The sequence below is a fragment of the Gouania willdenowi genome, chromosome 15 (genome assembly GCF_900634775.1).
Source record: "Gouania willdenowi chromosome 15, fGouWil2.1, whole genome shotgun sequence".
Classification (NCBI taxonomy): Eukaryota; Metazoa; Chordata; class Actinopteri; order Blenniiformes; family Gobiesocidae; genus Gouania; species Gouania willdenowi.
In genome coordinates this window covers 26663747-26679976 of record NC_041058.1, presented here as the reverse complement: position 1 = coordinate 26679976, position 16230 = coordinate 26663747, and the positions used below count along the sequence as shown (strand labels likewise).

Genomic DNA, 16230 nt, shown 5'->3' with positions numbered 1-16230 from the left:
ACCAGCAAAGACAAGGTTGTAAACAAAACTCTATAGACTCATATTATTATGCATGTATTGAGTTTGACTGAATACAATGAGTCTCGTTATAGTTTACTAAGCATTTGTACACTTTAGCCTAAAATTTCCCCAAATATTATTGAGGGAAGATGTGTATCTAATGATCTTTAATAATAATGCAATTATATTAATTCAAACTGTTTTCTAACCTTTTTTATTAGTATTTTTTTTTTATTATTATTTTTATTATAAACAACCTAAAACATTTTTATTGATAATTCCATGAGCTATCATCATCTAGACAGTTATTCTGACTGCTTGGATTTTAGCTCTTCTGCCAATAAATATCCTTTCCCCCTATTTTTTTTTTTACACTTTCATCCAATTTTTGTCCTTTCTTTAACCTTATTTTTTACCTTTTTCTTCAAATAAGATACCGTTTGCCCAATAGGTAGTTTTTTTTTTTTTTTCCAATAAATATACACTTTCCTTTTCCCCCTATATATACTTTGCCTCTTTTTGTTCCACATTTTTGCACTTTTCAGAATCAGATTCAGAAGTACTTTGTTTATCCCAGGGGTAAATTACTTGTGTTACAGCCGCTCGGAAAAATATATCAATATATGCGATATTGTAGTTTTCTGTATTGCCAAAATAGAAAACTTGATATATCTTGGATCTCGATATATCGCCCAGCTCTTGTTCCTACATTATAATACAGCCTAAATGAAAACATAAATGGGTATATGAAGTGCATAATTATTTAATATACTTACAGTTAATTGACAAGTCAAAACATTGCATATTTAATTTCAAATTCCTTGTCTTTACGTTTTTATTACATATTTTCTTTTAATTTCTCATGCTCACTCATGTGGTTCTCTGGTATTCACTAATGACTTATTAGACACATTTATTACAGACTTTACATTCTTTAACACTTTTTCAAAGCAGTGTATATTTGTGGTGCTTATGATTGGCTGATTTTTCATGGTGAATTACATGGTTTCTTCTGCTGTGGTAGACGTTAAAATCTCAGTTATTAATCTAACAGAATGTGTAACTGTGTCACATCCTGCTGCTCTTTAGGAAGATAAACTCTGTTACATTTTACAACGTATTTACATGAGTTCTTTGTTTTTTTTGCCGGAACATCTTCTTACATCTATCCATCTCTCTTTTTAGTTGTTTCCGGGTTTGTTGCCGCTGTCGGCACTACAGTAATTACCTGAGAACTGCCACCCAGGCCATTTCAGGTGGCAGTTCTCGCGAGGCTAGTGATAGCATTCAGTTTAGAGAGACAGAGAAATGTTTTTATTTTATTTATCTTTTCATTATTACCACATTAAAATGCAGGATATTTACAGGAAAATACTAAAATGGGACGATGGCGAGAAAGAGGGATAAAATGCGTGAGTTTCCTGGCCAAAACGGGATACTTGACAAATATGGTCTGATGGGTCATGTCAAAACAATAAAAATATGTAGAAATAAATATGTAAAAATAAAAAAAATGTAGCATTGCCCGGTATGCCAGATGCCCAGTCCATGCCTGTTGGTGTGTGATGACATATTGGACTGGGCATGGGCACCCCTGCTTGAAAGCCAAGTCTTTTGTAAACCTCTGTAACTGTGAGTGATCAATGACATTTTGTTATTTTAGAGGTATTTCTTGTTTTTCTTCTGGACGCAGGCTTTTAAACACATCCACCTTTTCTGACATTTTAATGATACAGACTTCATAAAGGTATTTACCAGACAGTAACCATTCTTTTATTTAAGTGGAGACAAACAAGGTGCCTTTACACATGGTGCTGTAGACACCGACACGCCTCTGACAAATATGACATGAACTATACTAATGAATATATGTCACTGTCTCATTTCGGTAAGTGGGCATACAATCGAATACATCATGCTGCATCACTTCCTATTTGGATGAGTGCCAAGTGTCCATAAGCGGGCTGTAATTTTGTTGGCTTGTGTACGCTGTGTAGAATGTGACCTATAGTGAATCTGATGGTATTGTGATAATTGTAGCAACACAGAGAATTCTGTATCACTGTTATGCTATGCAAAGAAAGCACATGTGTGGTCTATTATAAGTGTGTATTATCACACACCTGTACACTGGTGCGATCATGTGATGTGGTAATCAGAGTGAGTTCAGCCCATTACTGTCACATGGTGAACAGGGCTGATATTCTCAGGGTCACAGCTCAGGGAAAAAAGGAGGCCAATATATAGTGCAGTTTAAATTAATTGGTAAGCACTTCAACAGCTTTTCAAACATTAGCGATGAACAGTGGAGTGCTGCTGCTGCTTCTCAGACAAGCAGGGCTGGGGGAGTTTGCAAATGGCTATTGTTTAAACATTCATCTCATCTGAGCTGCTGCAGCTGTATCCACAGCAGATAATGTGGGGCAGTTTTCCCAGGAGCAGGTATCATTTATTTGTATGCATACATCATATATCAAAATAGCAACTGGGAAATTGTATACCTTAGATAAATATGAAATGCATATTATAAACAAAACTCAGGTTACCTTTTTAATTTAATTTTTACTAATATTGCGCATGTATGTTTGAGCCTCTGGAGTCAGCTCTAGTCACTTATTACTGGTAATCAAACAAATACACTGTTGAATAGTGCATTTGTGTAATTGACAACAAATACAAGGTTAAATAATGCATTTTTATAATTGACTGGAGCTTAATTTATAGGACTAGTACAGTGCCCGTCAGAAGTATGTGTTCATGTGGGGGCTTAAGTAGAGTAGTCAATTATGGTCAAATGAGTATGTGTTTGAAAGTTGGATGTGTACATACTCTGTACTCTGTAGTGTTATAAAGGGGTTTTTCTGCGGGTGCAAAATAAAAAAAGGTGTGTGCGATTTCCCTGGTTTAATTGTATGGAACATGTGCATGATAAATGTGTTTGTTGTTTTGCTCATTTTTACATTTTATTTTGTTTGGTATATTTTTCTGTAATGTATGATTTTTTGGAGTCATTATGTGTATTTTTGTGTCTTTCTGTTGTGTTTTTGTGCATTTTTTGTATAATTATAATTTTTTGTTGCCATTGTAGTGGGATTCTGGAGTCATTTTGTATCTTTTTTGGTGTACTTTTGTGCCTTTCTGATGTAATTTTGTGTATGAATATTTAGTTTTGTGTATCTTTAGTCATTTTCATATTTTTTTGTTGTTGTTTGGTGTATTTTTCTGTAATGTATGTTTTTTGGAGCCTTTTTGTACATTTTTGTGCATTTCTGTTGTCGTTTTGTGTACTTTTTGTAAAAATATTGTATTGCTCATGTATTAGTTTCACACGCTCACGTAAGCCCGTGTGGAACTTTTATGTGAGCGCGCAATAAATAAATAAATAAATAAATTTGTGTCCCTTTAGGGGCTCAGTAAAAAACAAAAAAAACAAACCAAAATTAAATCTGGTTCTGTTTGTGTGATATTTGGATATTTACGGGGAAACAAAGACGAGAGCTTCATGTTTTAATCTCACCACACAGAGGGGACACACAGATGGACTTTTACTCTGGTGCGTTTGATAAAAATGATCTTGTATCATATTGTCCACCTCACACTGATGGCAGAGGTGTCATTTTTGTGTCAATGACATTTTGTTAAAGAGTTACTGATGCTGGAAGTCTGAATCTGTGAATATCTGTCAACTTTACCGAACAGTGTAACAGTCCAAATAGTATCCAGATAATCTGGTGACTGGGTGGACTTTTGCTTCTGGTCCGGACACTGAGCAACGCATAAGTCACATTACTGGTGAATTGAAACTTTATTAATACATAAATAAATCAAAACCAAAAAGTTGACGTGGAACCAGAGGTGGTGTAATAAATTGTTTCTTATGATCTACTTCCGTGTGTGTTGAAGGCTGCTGTTAGCGGTATTTATAACGTGCAAAATAAACATTTTACTACCCTCAAAAAAGCTGTAATTTTGTTTTGCAAAAGTGTCAAGTGGTCGAAGTTCTAACATCCATTGATCCTCACACCAGCCTCACGGTTGATAGTCAGTCACCAATGTATTTGGATACTATTTGAATCGTAACACCACTAAACAAAACATAAACGTATAAAAGCATAAACGAGGAGCTTTTTACAAGCTAAAACATGCACAGACTGGATGAAAACAGGAGCAGGACCAGAGAACTGCTGAAATAAATCTTAACAGTCCTATTATGTATGGAGACCTGGTCCAGGACCTGTGGAGGGAAACGAGGTGCAGCGGACTTCAGTTCTCACTGTAATTTCCCCGTAAATATCACACAAACAGAACAAGTTTTAAAAAAAAAACAGAAAAACGCTGCTCTGGTTTTTGGTTTTTCTGTATTTCTGTTTTGGTTTTAAATCAGAAAAATAAAATAACCACACTGTTTTTTTTGTTATTTTCATTTGATTTTGAATTGGAATAACCAAAGAACGAAGGGTACATGGACTCTCCTCTTAGTGTTTGGTTTTCAGTTTTGTTTTTGTGGGTAATGGTTTCCTGTCTAATTCACTGTCCTGTTTTTTGTATGAGATTGAGTATAGTCGCTCTTTTCCTCCACTGTTTTTACTCAGGTCTGCCTGGTTTTCCTATTGCTTTCCTCCACTACTTAAGGAGTGTCTGAATACTGAGTGAGTACCGCTGCATTTCTTGTCTGCTGATGCCCTTTTTTTCTTAGTCATACTGTATTCTTGTTTTACTTTGCTTTCATGTTTGTTGGCTTTGATTTGTAGATCTTTAACTCTGTAAAACCCAAAAATAGAAAAAAGAGCAAATATATATATATATATATATATATATATATGCTTAATCTGATTGTATTCTATGTATTTCTATATTTGTATTTAGTATGCTGGTGGCCCTGAAATAAATGTTGTTTCACGTTGCATGGAAATAATAATAGAGACCTTGAACCTCGAACAACTTTATCCGCTGAAGAATGAGTCAACTACCGAGACAGAATTTATTACAGTTGACCCTAAAACAATAGTGGAAATTGTTCAGCACTTACATTCATCTACTCAATGCCTTGACACGATGCCATCAGACGTCTTTAGAACTATGGTAAAGGTAATTGTGACTGATTTGTGCCAGCTAATGAACTCATCATTTCAGTCAGGTGTTGTATCAAAATCCATGAAAGTGGCTGCTTTGAGAACACTAGATGCCTCTATGCTGGCAAACTATATAGAACATTACTAACCTTCCTTTCAAGACCAAGATCATTGAGAAGGTGGTCTTAGACCATCTGAGTCAATACCTAACCTTTCAACTGAATATTTGATTAAAATTTCTGTCAGGCTGAGCTTTTATCAAAGTGCTAAATGACATGAGGTTGAACACTGATTCAGGAAAGTGTCGGTTCTCATTCTGGTGGATCTGTAAGTGCTGAATTAGACACTGATGACCATAACATTTTATTGCACAGATTGCAAACATGGTTAGACTAAACAGAAAATAATTGCAATGGTTTAAGTCTACTTGAAGGAACATAGGTATTTCGTTAGCATTTAGAACATTTAATCAGACAGATTAACATTAAGTTTTTTTTCTGGTGTAGTGGTTCTGAAAGTTCTAGTTGTAGTGTGTACCCTTAAAGGTTTAGCATTATGCTATTTTTTACTCATCTCCATTTGTTCGAAAAACCCCAACAAAATTGTATTTAAGGTTTATTTTCCCAAACTCGCCTTTTTTCTGGAGTTCTAGCCCTCTGAAAAGTCACTTTAATGATGCTTCTGAAAACTGGCTGTTCTATTTCCTGCCTTGAGTCTCTCCTCCCTGCTACCTGCTCCCTTCCCCCTCCACCTTCTCCTAGGTGTAACACTGCTCTCCCTTTTTATATCCTCCCTGTAGTAAAATGTTTCTTACCCTTCCTTAGGGAGGGCTGGTGATGGTCACAATTAAGCAATACAATAAATGTATTTATTTCATTGCAATAACAAAACATGCATTGGTGCCTCATAATTGCACTTCTTATAGTGTTGACCTTTGACAGCATGTGCAGACAAGGGAAAAAAAAAAAAATGAAAACAGGTTGTTTTGGGGCCTTCATACATATTCATGAGTAGGCGTGTCTGTAGATGCTGACTTCATGCCTCGCTCTTGCGAGGGTGATCAGTGATCACCCAAGTGATTTTCTTTTGCTATCCACACACACTTGTTATTGTAGCACATGGCTATTTAAGCAGCTATTGTGATTGTGTGGCAGCAGCAGAGGAATCAGTCAGAGTTTCAAAAACTCACCGAAGTATTAAGCTGCTAAGTGACTTTCTTCTCCTCATCTCTCCTAACCACAGGAATAGTACATTTAAGATGAAAATCATTTGTTTTGTCCTACCTCTGCGTCGCATTATGTTACAAACATGTCAGATCGTGTCAAAGGCAATTGATTGATTGATTGATTGATTGATTGATTGATTGATTGATTATACTTTATTAATCCCTGAGGGGAAATTCAGTTTCAGTTACATCCCGACCAAGAAACATGAAAAGACAATCGCATATTACATGGGGGAACAGAAACTGGAGAACTGTGGAGCAGGAAGCAGCACGGCGGTGCCTCCATTTCTTAGATGAAAAATATGGAACAATTTGTAAGAAAAAGAGGTAAAAAAGGACAAAACCAAACTAGGTACCTTATAGAGAGGGGCAGAGTTTGGGATCATGAAAAAACTTGAAAAAGCAAACATTTTGATGAAAACCAACAAACAATATTCAATTCAGTACAACAGCACATTGACACAGAGAATGGGTCTTAGGATGGATAGTTCCCAGGTCGGCCACAAGATGGCGCTGCCCTTACAGCTCGCCTCCTGCAAGAAGCATCTGTCTGCAGTCCGCAGTTCAAGGCGGCGCTCGACTATGGGGGTGGCGCCGAACGTTCAATAAACCAATCAAGAAGCCCCTGCCTGCAAACTAATCGTGTTCAGTGTTATTACATATAACTTTACTTCATTTTGCAACAGTTGGTGGCAATCAAATCATTTTATTTTGGCTTCAACAAGTGGACAATGGTGGTAAGTGACATTTTTTCTCTTATAGTGAATACTTTATATACTTTCTAGTATCAATGATAGTGCAATGCTGACACAGTTGATCAGATGGACAGCACCATTCATTTTAACATAATAACAAACCGTAAGCTAACTAACTGCTAGCAGCTACAGACATTAGCTTGCTGTCTTGGTTAGTTAGAAAATGTGTTTGCTGTTCAATAAAAGCTTGAGGTTCTGTGTAATTACTAAGCATTTAGACAGTGACATCACTCCCCTGTCCTTTTATAGTTAGACAATCATGTATCTCGTTTCTTTTTTATTATCTGATGAAATTATGTTCAATACTGTACCCCAGGGGTACGCAAATTGTCATGGGGCAAATGAATAAAAAATAGGAAACTAGAATATAAATCAACCAGCAGTCAGGAGCCTCCATGCATTAGCATACAGTATATTACACATTAGCCGACTACCCATGGTTACAGATTATAGTATTATTATTAGGGGGCCAAGCCTGCGGGGCCAGGGAACTGCGTATGTAAGCATACGCGGTTCCTAGGACCAGTGGTGCTAGGAACCCTATTGTAATCGCAAGGATTTTTATTATATATATTATATTTATTATGTTTCCTTGGGTAAAAGTGGTGCTGCAGGCTAAACCGTGCAAGGTAGGGCAGTGCCCTTTGGTGGTTGGGGCCAAAACCCCCAGTGGACCTTGGACGCAAAAATTCACATATTTCCGCCAACAGGTGGCGCTATAACAAAGGTCAACGCATTTTGGTCAATAACTCCCACACCGTTTGTTGCAAATTTAAAACCTTCATATCCACAGATTCCTTGAATAGCACTGAATTACCTGGGCTAGGCCACGCCCATTTCCGCCTAAACTTTTCTCGGAGCAAAATCGCAAAAACTGAAAAACCTACTTTTTCGAACTCCTCCTTGGAGTGTTGTCCAATCAGCGTAAAACTTGGCACGTAGAGTCTTCAGTTGGACGTGATATACAGTTAACTAAATGAGTTTGTTCGAGTAATTTATGCGCAAATTATTACCGAGTAAAGTTTTCTAGCTAGCAATAAATATGCGAACTGGCGCATATCTTGGTCAAAATAAATGCTAACAACACCAAATCTGAGATCCTTGGTTGGCATGTGACTGTGGGGGTATGAGCCAAATTTGAATAAATTAGGCCTCTAGGGGGCATTGCAATTATGAGAATTTTATATCTCCGAAATGGCAGGACCGATTTCTACCAAATTTGGTGGGTATGACCTTGGGTCGCTCCTGCGACCATATCTCGAAGTTAATCGCGATTGGTCAATGTGGGCGTGGTTTATTACTACATAACATATAAATAAACAAACCTTTATTTCAGCTGAAGTAATATGTTGAGGAATGTGAAATTTACAGGGTAACTATAGAAGAGCACACAGATCACCCATACCAAAAAGTGCACCACTAGGTGGCGCTATATTGGGTGCAAATGCATTTTGGCCTGTAACTTTCACACTTTAAATCACATCTTCCAAAACTTCATATCCACCTGTTCTCAGCAAATGACACCTTGGCATGTGTCCTGACGCTCGCCACGAGCCCGTCATCCTTCGTGACGTACTTCCAAGGGCTCCGCAAAACCTCATAAATGCTTGCAGTTCTAGTTTTATTATTATTATTATTATTATTATTATTATTATTATTATTATTATTATTATATTGTTCCTCAACAGGATAGGTAAAATTCAGAGGCCAATTTCATTGTAGGGCTACAATGTATATGACCAACTTTTTTGGGTTGTGACACCGTTCTAATATCATTTGGCATCTCAAGAGACATTTTTCTTTCTTTCTAGAATTAGCTTTTGATTTTTGTTGTTACCAGGATTAGTGCACAAAGTGATGCTACAGCTCATATTTTTTTACTGCATTTTCTTTAAACTAGATTTATATTTCAGAAAGTGAAAGAATACATTTGTTTAAGATTGCTTTGTGTGTATGGTGTTATAATTTGATGAGTAATGATAATGAAAACATTAATAATCACTTGTTTTTATTGTTATAAATTAGACTTTTCAGAGTACCCCATTTAAAATCCAGATGACCGCAATGCGGCCATGACCCCAAGGTTGAAATATTTGTTAAATTTGTAGGAGTAGGGCTTCACATTAAATGTCTGAAGGGGTATGGGACTTTGAGAAGTTTGGGAACCACTGGTGTATACAGTTGTAAAAAAAAAAAAAAAACAATGTTTGGTACTTAATGCAACTATAATTGACACACTTTTCTTGTCTTTGGTATGTCTTCTTTATGCATAGAAACATACCAGTATTCTGGCAATGGAGAGACATTGGCAGGTCAAATCTGCGAAGCAGACACTTATAAATGTCCCCTCTGCTTATGCAAGGCTGCCAGGTGTATGGTAGAATACCATATAAGAGGGCATTCATTTGTGAAGCATGCAGGTAATGTTCTTCAGTTTACTATTACTCATTCACTATTTGTATTACTTTACCTGAAAGAAATCACAATTCATATGATTTATTCTAAAAGTACAGCTTGTTATACTCGCAGAATTGTATATCTGCTACCCTACTGCTTGACCCACAGCATTAGTGTACATTACATGATGGATTTGTGTTTTCTTCCAGCCCAAACTGAAAACCTTTCAAGTGAGTCGAGTACTGTTGGGGATGTGGGTATGTAGCCAGAGTTTTTTTTATTTTTTTCATGATCACCAACTATTGTGCTAATGATAATCGTTGTTTGTCCTCTGTATTACAGGAAGAAAATGTGTTTCTGAAGGACAATGTTGAGGCAGCATCGTGGTGCAGCAAAGAAATGTTCAAAAGAAAAGTGTCTCTTCCAGAGATACTTCTGATGGAGAGAGAAAACTGCAAAAGGGAAATTAAAGAACTGCAGCAGAATGATGGCCTCAATGAGGAGCAAAACCTTATCCTCACAGAGCTTTTTATTTTTTCCTTTGTGTTGAAAAGCAACTATGACAGATTTTGCACAGAGTTGGTGGACAAGAGGTGTCTGAAAGTGTTTGCTTTTTTTGAGAAGACGGAGTAATGGATTATTCTCATTGAGACGAGAGCTTGGCCTTGTAGTTGTTTTGTCATGTAGTTCTGGCAGCTCTTCAACAGCCTTTCTATGTTCAGTTTTGCTTATGTTCATGTTGTATTAATGTTCTTAAGTTTGTATAATAAAGATATTTCCAAACTAAATGTTGCAGAATACACACCTATTTATTCCTTACTCCAGGACTTTAACATAAGGATATTTGGCAGAGCAGCTTTCATGTGTAGTTTAAATAGCTCATTTGAGGAGAAGTAACAAACCATACACTTTGATGTGTAGTGTATTGTCAAATGAATTCTAACAGACCACTCTCTGTGTTCAATATTTATAATTTCTGTTGCTATGTCTAAGAGGCCAATAGGTTAAGCTCAGGATGTCAATGTAGGTATCCCCCTTAGAGAAACAGTCTTAACTGTTCAAGGAGGCAGGGACATGTGTATCTAATGCATTTCACCCTGGGCGCTATATATGTATATTTTGTATTAAACTACAGTGTTTGTTTTACCTGTGAGGTAGTTTGACAGGAGACAGCATGAGAAAAATCCAACTTGCCCGTTTGAAGCTGACTTTTTACAAAACGTGGAATAACAAGGGAGGGAGGAAACAGACTGTTTCAACTTTAGCTCTCTGAATGATGCTAAAGGAATGTATATCACTGTAGCAAAACCAATATAAAGTGATTTTTTCATAATACTGCCCCTTTAAAGCAGAACTAAGTAACTTAATAAAAAAATAATAAGTCCTTCTTGTCGTCCCTCTGAGAGTAATACAAGTGTTTATGGTAGAAATGTCCCAATATAACATTTTCACTTCCAATACGATACTAATCTTGCAGCCTTGCATATTGGCCGATACTGATATTCATCCAATCAGCACAAATCCTACATACTTTTGTAATGTGGAATTGTAGCTTGTAGCTTGATCAAGTGATGTTACTCAAACAGAGAACAATAGTCAGCAACGGTAGGTAATTAGTTATGAGGAAAACTGACCCATTTTTTATTAACCAATTGATTACATACATTTTAACCTTCAACATGATATCTACAGTATTATACAATTAAATAAATATAATATATAGCAGAGATTTTAAATGCAATCTGATAAAATCCAATATTTGTTTTTGTATTCGTTCAGTATCGGATCAGGACATCCCTAGTTTATGGGGTGATTGGGGGGTCTTTTATCTCCCCCTGCTGTCTCTGGCCAGAAAACCACGCTTGAAACTTCCCCTGCCTCCGAGCCGGTACCAGTCTTGCAGCTCTGTTCTCGTTCTCGCAAGAAGACGTACTGCTTTAGGACAGCCCATACACCCTAATGCTAGACTATCACCAGCCCCGTGGCTGCTCACAGTTGTCTACAAATTCACTGCCTTCAAAAAAAAGGCAGAGAAGACCTTTGTCTGAGGAAGGGAAGAAAAAGAAACAGGAATCGGATCAACAGAGGGCTCAAACACGAATCCACTTGGGGAAGGCATATGCTGGCACTTGTTTACATTACTTATTTTTTTAGATCATGTTCAATAGTACCCACCTCTTCAGACATTTCTTTGTGTTGTCCTTCTTCTACCGGCATGTAGCTGTGGGGTGGGGCAGGCGGCGGGGGGTGCAGAGTATTTACGACAGTGACATAACCAAAAGGGACCTTTAAACGGAGCAACCTTTGAGTCATATCAAGTTTACTGTCTCGTCATGTTTTAGGTTTTTAATGTGTGCAGGCTCCCTGAACCTGCTTTGGCGTTTGAAGTAACTCTAACTGGATGTTTGATCTATTTATCTACAGTATGTCTTCCTAAAGCGTCACCTTTAAAGAGTTGTGCTGGTTTGGATTAGTTATAAGGCCTTCCTGTTTTTGAAATGTGCATCAGAGCACGCGCATTTCATGCATCGGGAAAAACTCAAACTTATCATGGGTCTGTTCTGGTACACGTGTATTTTTTTATGGCCCAATCAACAAAACAAAGACCGTTACCCTTCGAATGGAGCCATTTCTTCTGCTGCTTGTAATGGTTCATCTGTTATATTAGTAACAAGCACTTTACATCCATCACATGAACCAAAAGACATACACAGATTAGGCTTCTCAGAGCAGATAGTAAACATCAATGTTTCAGTCTCTTGAGAAACCAAACATACCTTTATGTTTCCTATATAATTTAGTCTGTGAGGTGTTTTTCTTTTTTTCTATCTTGTGTGTATTTTGCTTGCTTTTAAAATGTCCCTGGTGTCAAATAATGAGAGCTGAGCATTACTTTTATTTTCTCTTTGGGACAATAAACCTGGCTTTGATAGTCCTGTGGCTTTTGTGTGGGTTTTCCTTGTTGCTGGTCTTGATGTGCCCTGTGCGACAGTTAATATCACTAAAATGAGGTTCTTATTTAATTCAACAACACTGTTGTTCACATTTGCAAAGGCACTACTATTCTTCTCACCATGCTGGCCTTCTGAGTCAAAGGAAACCAGGCACAATTTCAGGAAGTTTTCTTTTGCTTGTGATAAAAACCAGAGGATATTTATTTTATTTTTTTCTGATCTGTTTTTAGAATTTATACCAGAGCTTTTTGGGTTTAGGCGGATGAAGGAGTGCTTGGCTGGATCCACAGCATGTGTGTCTTTTGGTTTCCTATCTCAATGTGCTCTAGGACTCAAGCATGTAGAAACTTGGGCAGCTTGCTTTATAGCTAGCGGTGACTTTACTCAGTAAATATGATTGTATCTACAAGGAGATTAAAAACAGATGACATTTTTTTAAACAAAACAATAAAAATTTGATTCAAAGAAAAAAAGGTGAATAAAAATAAATACAAAGGCACCGTTAATGATGTTATACACAGACGAAACAACATGCAATTTGTCATATTGATATGAAAGGACATGTGATCTCTGTCTTTGACCCTCTGTGTCTTCTCTGCAGGGACCTGAAAAATAATTTGATAAGTACAGTGGAGCCCGGAGCATTCCGTGGTCTGCTGGCACTGAGAAGACTGTGAGTATAACAAATCCTCCAAACAATATGTGGAAGAAGTGCTTTGAAGGTTGACGGGAATGCTAAGGAATATTATTTCTAATTTCTTCAGATGAAAATTGTCAGAAGTTATCATTGACACAGATCAGCAACAAAAAATACCCATCTCCCTTACTTTCCCAGAATATTGAATAAAAGACAAGTTCAGAGAAACAAATATTATATTTCCAAAAGTTAAATGCAGCTTCCTCCTCTTTAATTCAAAAGCAGACTCTTTCTAAATGAATTAATTACAAACTTAATAAACTTAGCCCATATGCTATGAAATCTATTTTAAAACACTCATTTTAATATTGAAATATACTACAAGTGTGAAAAAGAAGAAAGTTTTGTCCATATCCTCACAGTTCACTAATGTCCTAATTATCTCTCAAAAAAATACAGTAAAACTTATGTTGAGTGTGATATACGATGAAAAAAACAAAATAAAAACCCATTTTGCCACAAGCTGTTTGGATATCTGTTGCATGAAAATTCTTTTGTCTGACACTTTGTTTGTTACTTATAATAACACATATATATGTATATATATATATATATATATATATATATATATATATATATATATAGTTATGGAGTGACCTTTTTGCATCCTGATAGCAGAATCTGGGCTGGCTGAGATGCAAACAGTGAGTGAAGCCACACTTATTCTGGGCGTGTGTGCGCAGCAGGGCTTTGGGAGCTGCAGAGTGCTAATTTTAGTGCTCCCCAACTGGTGATTATTCAAGTGCGCTGCTTATTTTCCCACAGCTGCTCCAGCAAAGCAGCTCTTTAATTACAGACTGTAAGGGCACTGAGCCACGGAGTCGACGGAGCTCAGCCACTCGTACATGGAAGCCCCCCTCCATTCACATGTTTTTGCATCCGTCTTTGTGTGTTTGCCAATGACTTTGAAATAAAACGGTGACAAATGGTCAGCTTATATTTGGAGGAGGTTTACGGAATTACATTGATAACCAGCCATCACTGGTGTTTAAGCTCTGTGTGAATATGAAATCAAACAAACAAACGGTTTTGTCACCATCCTATTCTGACTGAAATATTAAATTAGTTCATTGTATGAACTGAAGCATGGTTTTCTTTGCCATTTGGGCCTTACAGGGACCTATCCAACAACAGAATTGGCTGCCTCTCTCCTAGAATGTTTCTTGGTCTGGGAAACCTCTCAAAATTGTAAGTCTATTCCTAAACTGTAAACACACTTTACTCTTTCCAGTAAATTGTCAATGAATCTGGAGCTTCCAGCCTTCAGCAATGTATTCAACTATATATCTAGCAGTGTGACTTCTTCATTGTAATTGTTTGCTGTTTTGTTTCTCACACACAGGAATTTATCCGGGAACATCTTCTCTACTCTGACTGCTGGACTTTTCACACAGCTTTTGGCTCTAAAAGTTCTGTAAGAGAAATAAACAAATAGAAATATTGTAAATTGATATAATACGAGAAAGGCATGTCAAAGAAAGACACTGTCATTGAAAAATAAATTGGTCTGATCTGTCTATTCAATTTTTCTTAATGAAAATGTATTATTTTACATTTCGTGGCAGAGTAAGTGTGTGTGTTGGTCAATTGATGCAAACATATGCACACACACACACACACACAAATATAGCTTCATGACTAACCTATATACGTATATCAGGGTTGCAAGGTGCTAGAACGGATCCCATCCAAAGTAGAGCAGATAGCAAGGTTTACCTTGAACGTCTGTCCATCAAAAGGCTCCCATAGACATTGCACACACATTTTTTTTCTACAGTTTACATTAGTTATTTTAATATACTATGAAAAGTGTAAACCTATTTTGCATGATGTTCGTATTGCTTCTCTCAGCGCAGAAGATCAAGCTGTTTTCTGTTTGGATGCAGTTCTGCCAATGTGTCTCTGTGCAGAGCCTGGGACCTGAAAGTGTCATACGTACCCAGGATGTTTTTTTTTTGTTTTGATCCAAGATTGATTGATTTTTTTGATTTTTGATTTTTTTTTTGTGAGTGGTTTAAATGTGTGCTGTGACAATAGCCTGTGGAAATACTAAGTCACTGGTGTTCTCTCCAGGCACTTTGGCACCGACACTTTGTTCTGTGACTGTGAGCTAAAGTGGTTGCTCCTTTGGGCTCGACAGAACTCGGTGAGGATTGGCAACGACACACTCTGCATTTTCCCCAACCACCTGCATGGCTTGAAGTTTCGTCACTTACGTGAACAGCAACTCAGATGTGGTAAGTAAGCAACATGTTCCTTAAAGCTAAACCCATAAAGAACTAAACTTCAGGTTTTTTTTTATTCATAAAAACTGACATATTTATAAGTATTTTTTTGTACAAATTTATATTAAAACAACATGAACTAATTGTATGTACTATTTTCAATTTATCCTGTAGCCCCCAAAGCTAACCTTATTTACTGTTTTTAGTTATACTCAATCTATAGATTAACTTGAATGCCACATGTCGTATGCAAACAGGTAACAGGGTTGAATTATTTTTTGAAAGTAAAAGCAAACCGTCATTTATATCTCTGTCATCTTTTATGTATATCTCATTCTTTCATTAGAGGTCACAGTTTTCTTTCATAGGGGTTATTGCAAATGAAGGTAATGACAGTTTGATAATTATAAAGGTTTCATTACAAAAAGATGGAGTGTGGTTGTTGGTTAAATATCAATCATGTAAGGCTGGGTGAGTGGTTGTGATGAGTGAGCGAGCAGTGTGTGAGGTGAATGCAATAACCAAACAACAAAGCAGACATGGGAAGGAAGGTCACAAGCAGGTATACTGGAGGCAGTGGCAGGAACATGATGTCAGGAGCCAAAAGCAGCACCAAGCAGGTGGACAAACAGTTATGTACATGGCCCAAGTGATCCACATCAGGCCCAAGCCCCTAATCCAGGGGTGTCCAAACGCGGTCCTGGAGGGCCAGTTGACCACCAGGACTTTGTTTGACTTTGTTTGACTACTCATACTGTCTGATGTCAAATTAAGTATGTAGTGCGTTCACATTTGATAGTATGGAAAGATTGAGTACGTGAGAAATACCCCGATGTATACTGTAGTGGGCACACTGGTCATATTCGACCGCACCAGGATGCAGTGTGAGCGAAATGTAAAATTGT

The 16230-nt window shown here is 37.1% G+C and overlaps 1 protein-coding gene across 1 annotated transcript in view; it reads left to right on the top strand.

The window, feature by feature from the left end:
- adgra1b (adhesion G protein-coupled receptor A1b) overlaps window positions 1-16230 on the top strand; it is a 264689-nt gene that overhangs the window by 33851 nt on the left and 214608 nt on the right. Inside the window, exons 3-6 of the mRNA XM_028469085.1 lie at window positions 13005-13076; window positions 14217-14288; window positions 14443-14514; window positions 15174-15337. Of these exons, the coding sequence (XP_028324886.1) occupies window positions 13005-13076; window positions 14217-14288; window positions 14443-14514; window positions 15174-15337 (380 nt within the window). The remainder of the gene's footprint in view (window positions 1-13004; window positions 13077-14216; window positions 14289-14442; window positions 14515-15173; window positions 15338-16230) is intronic.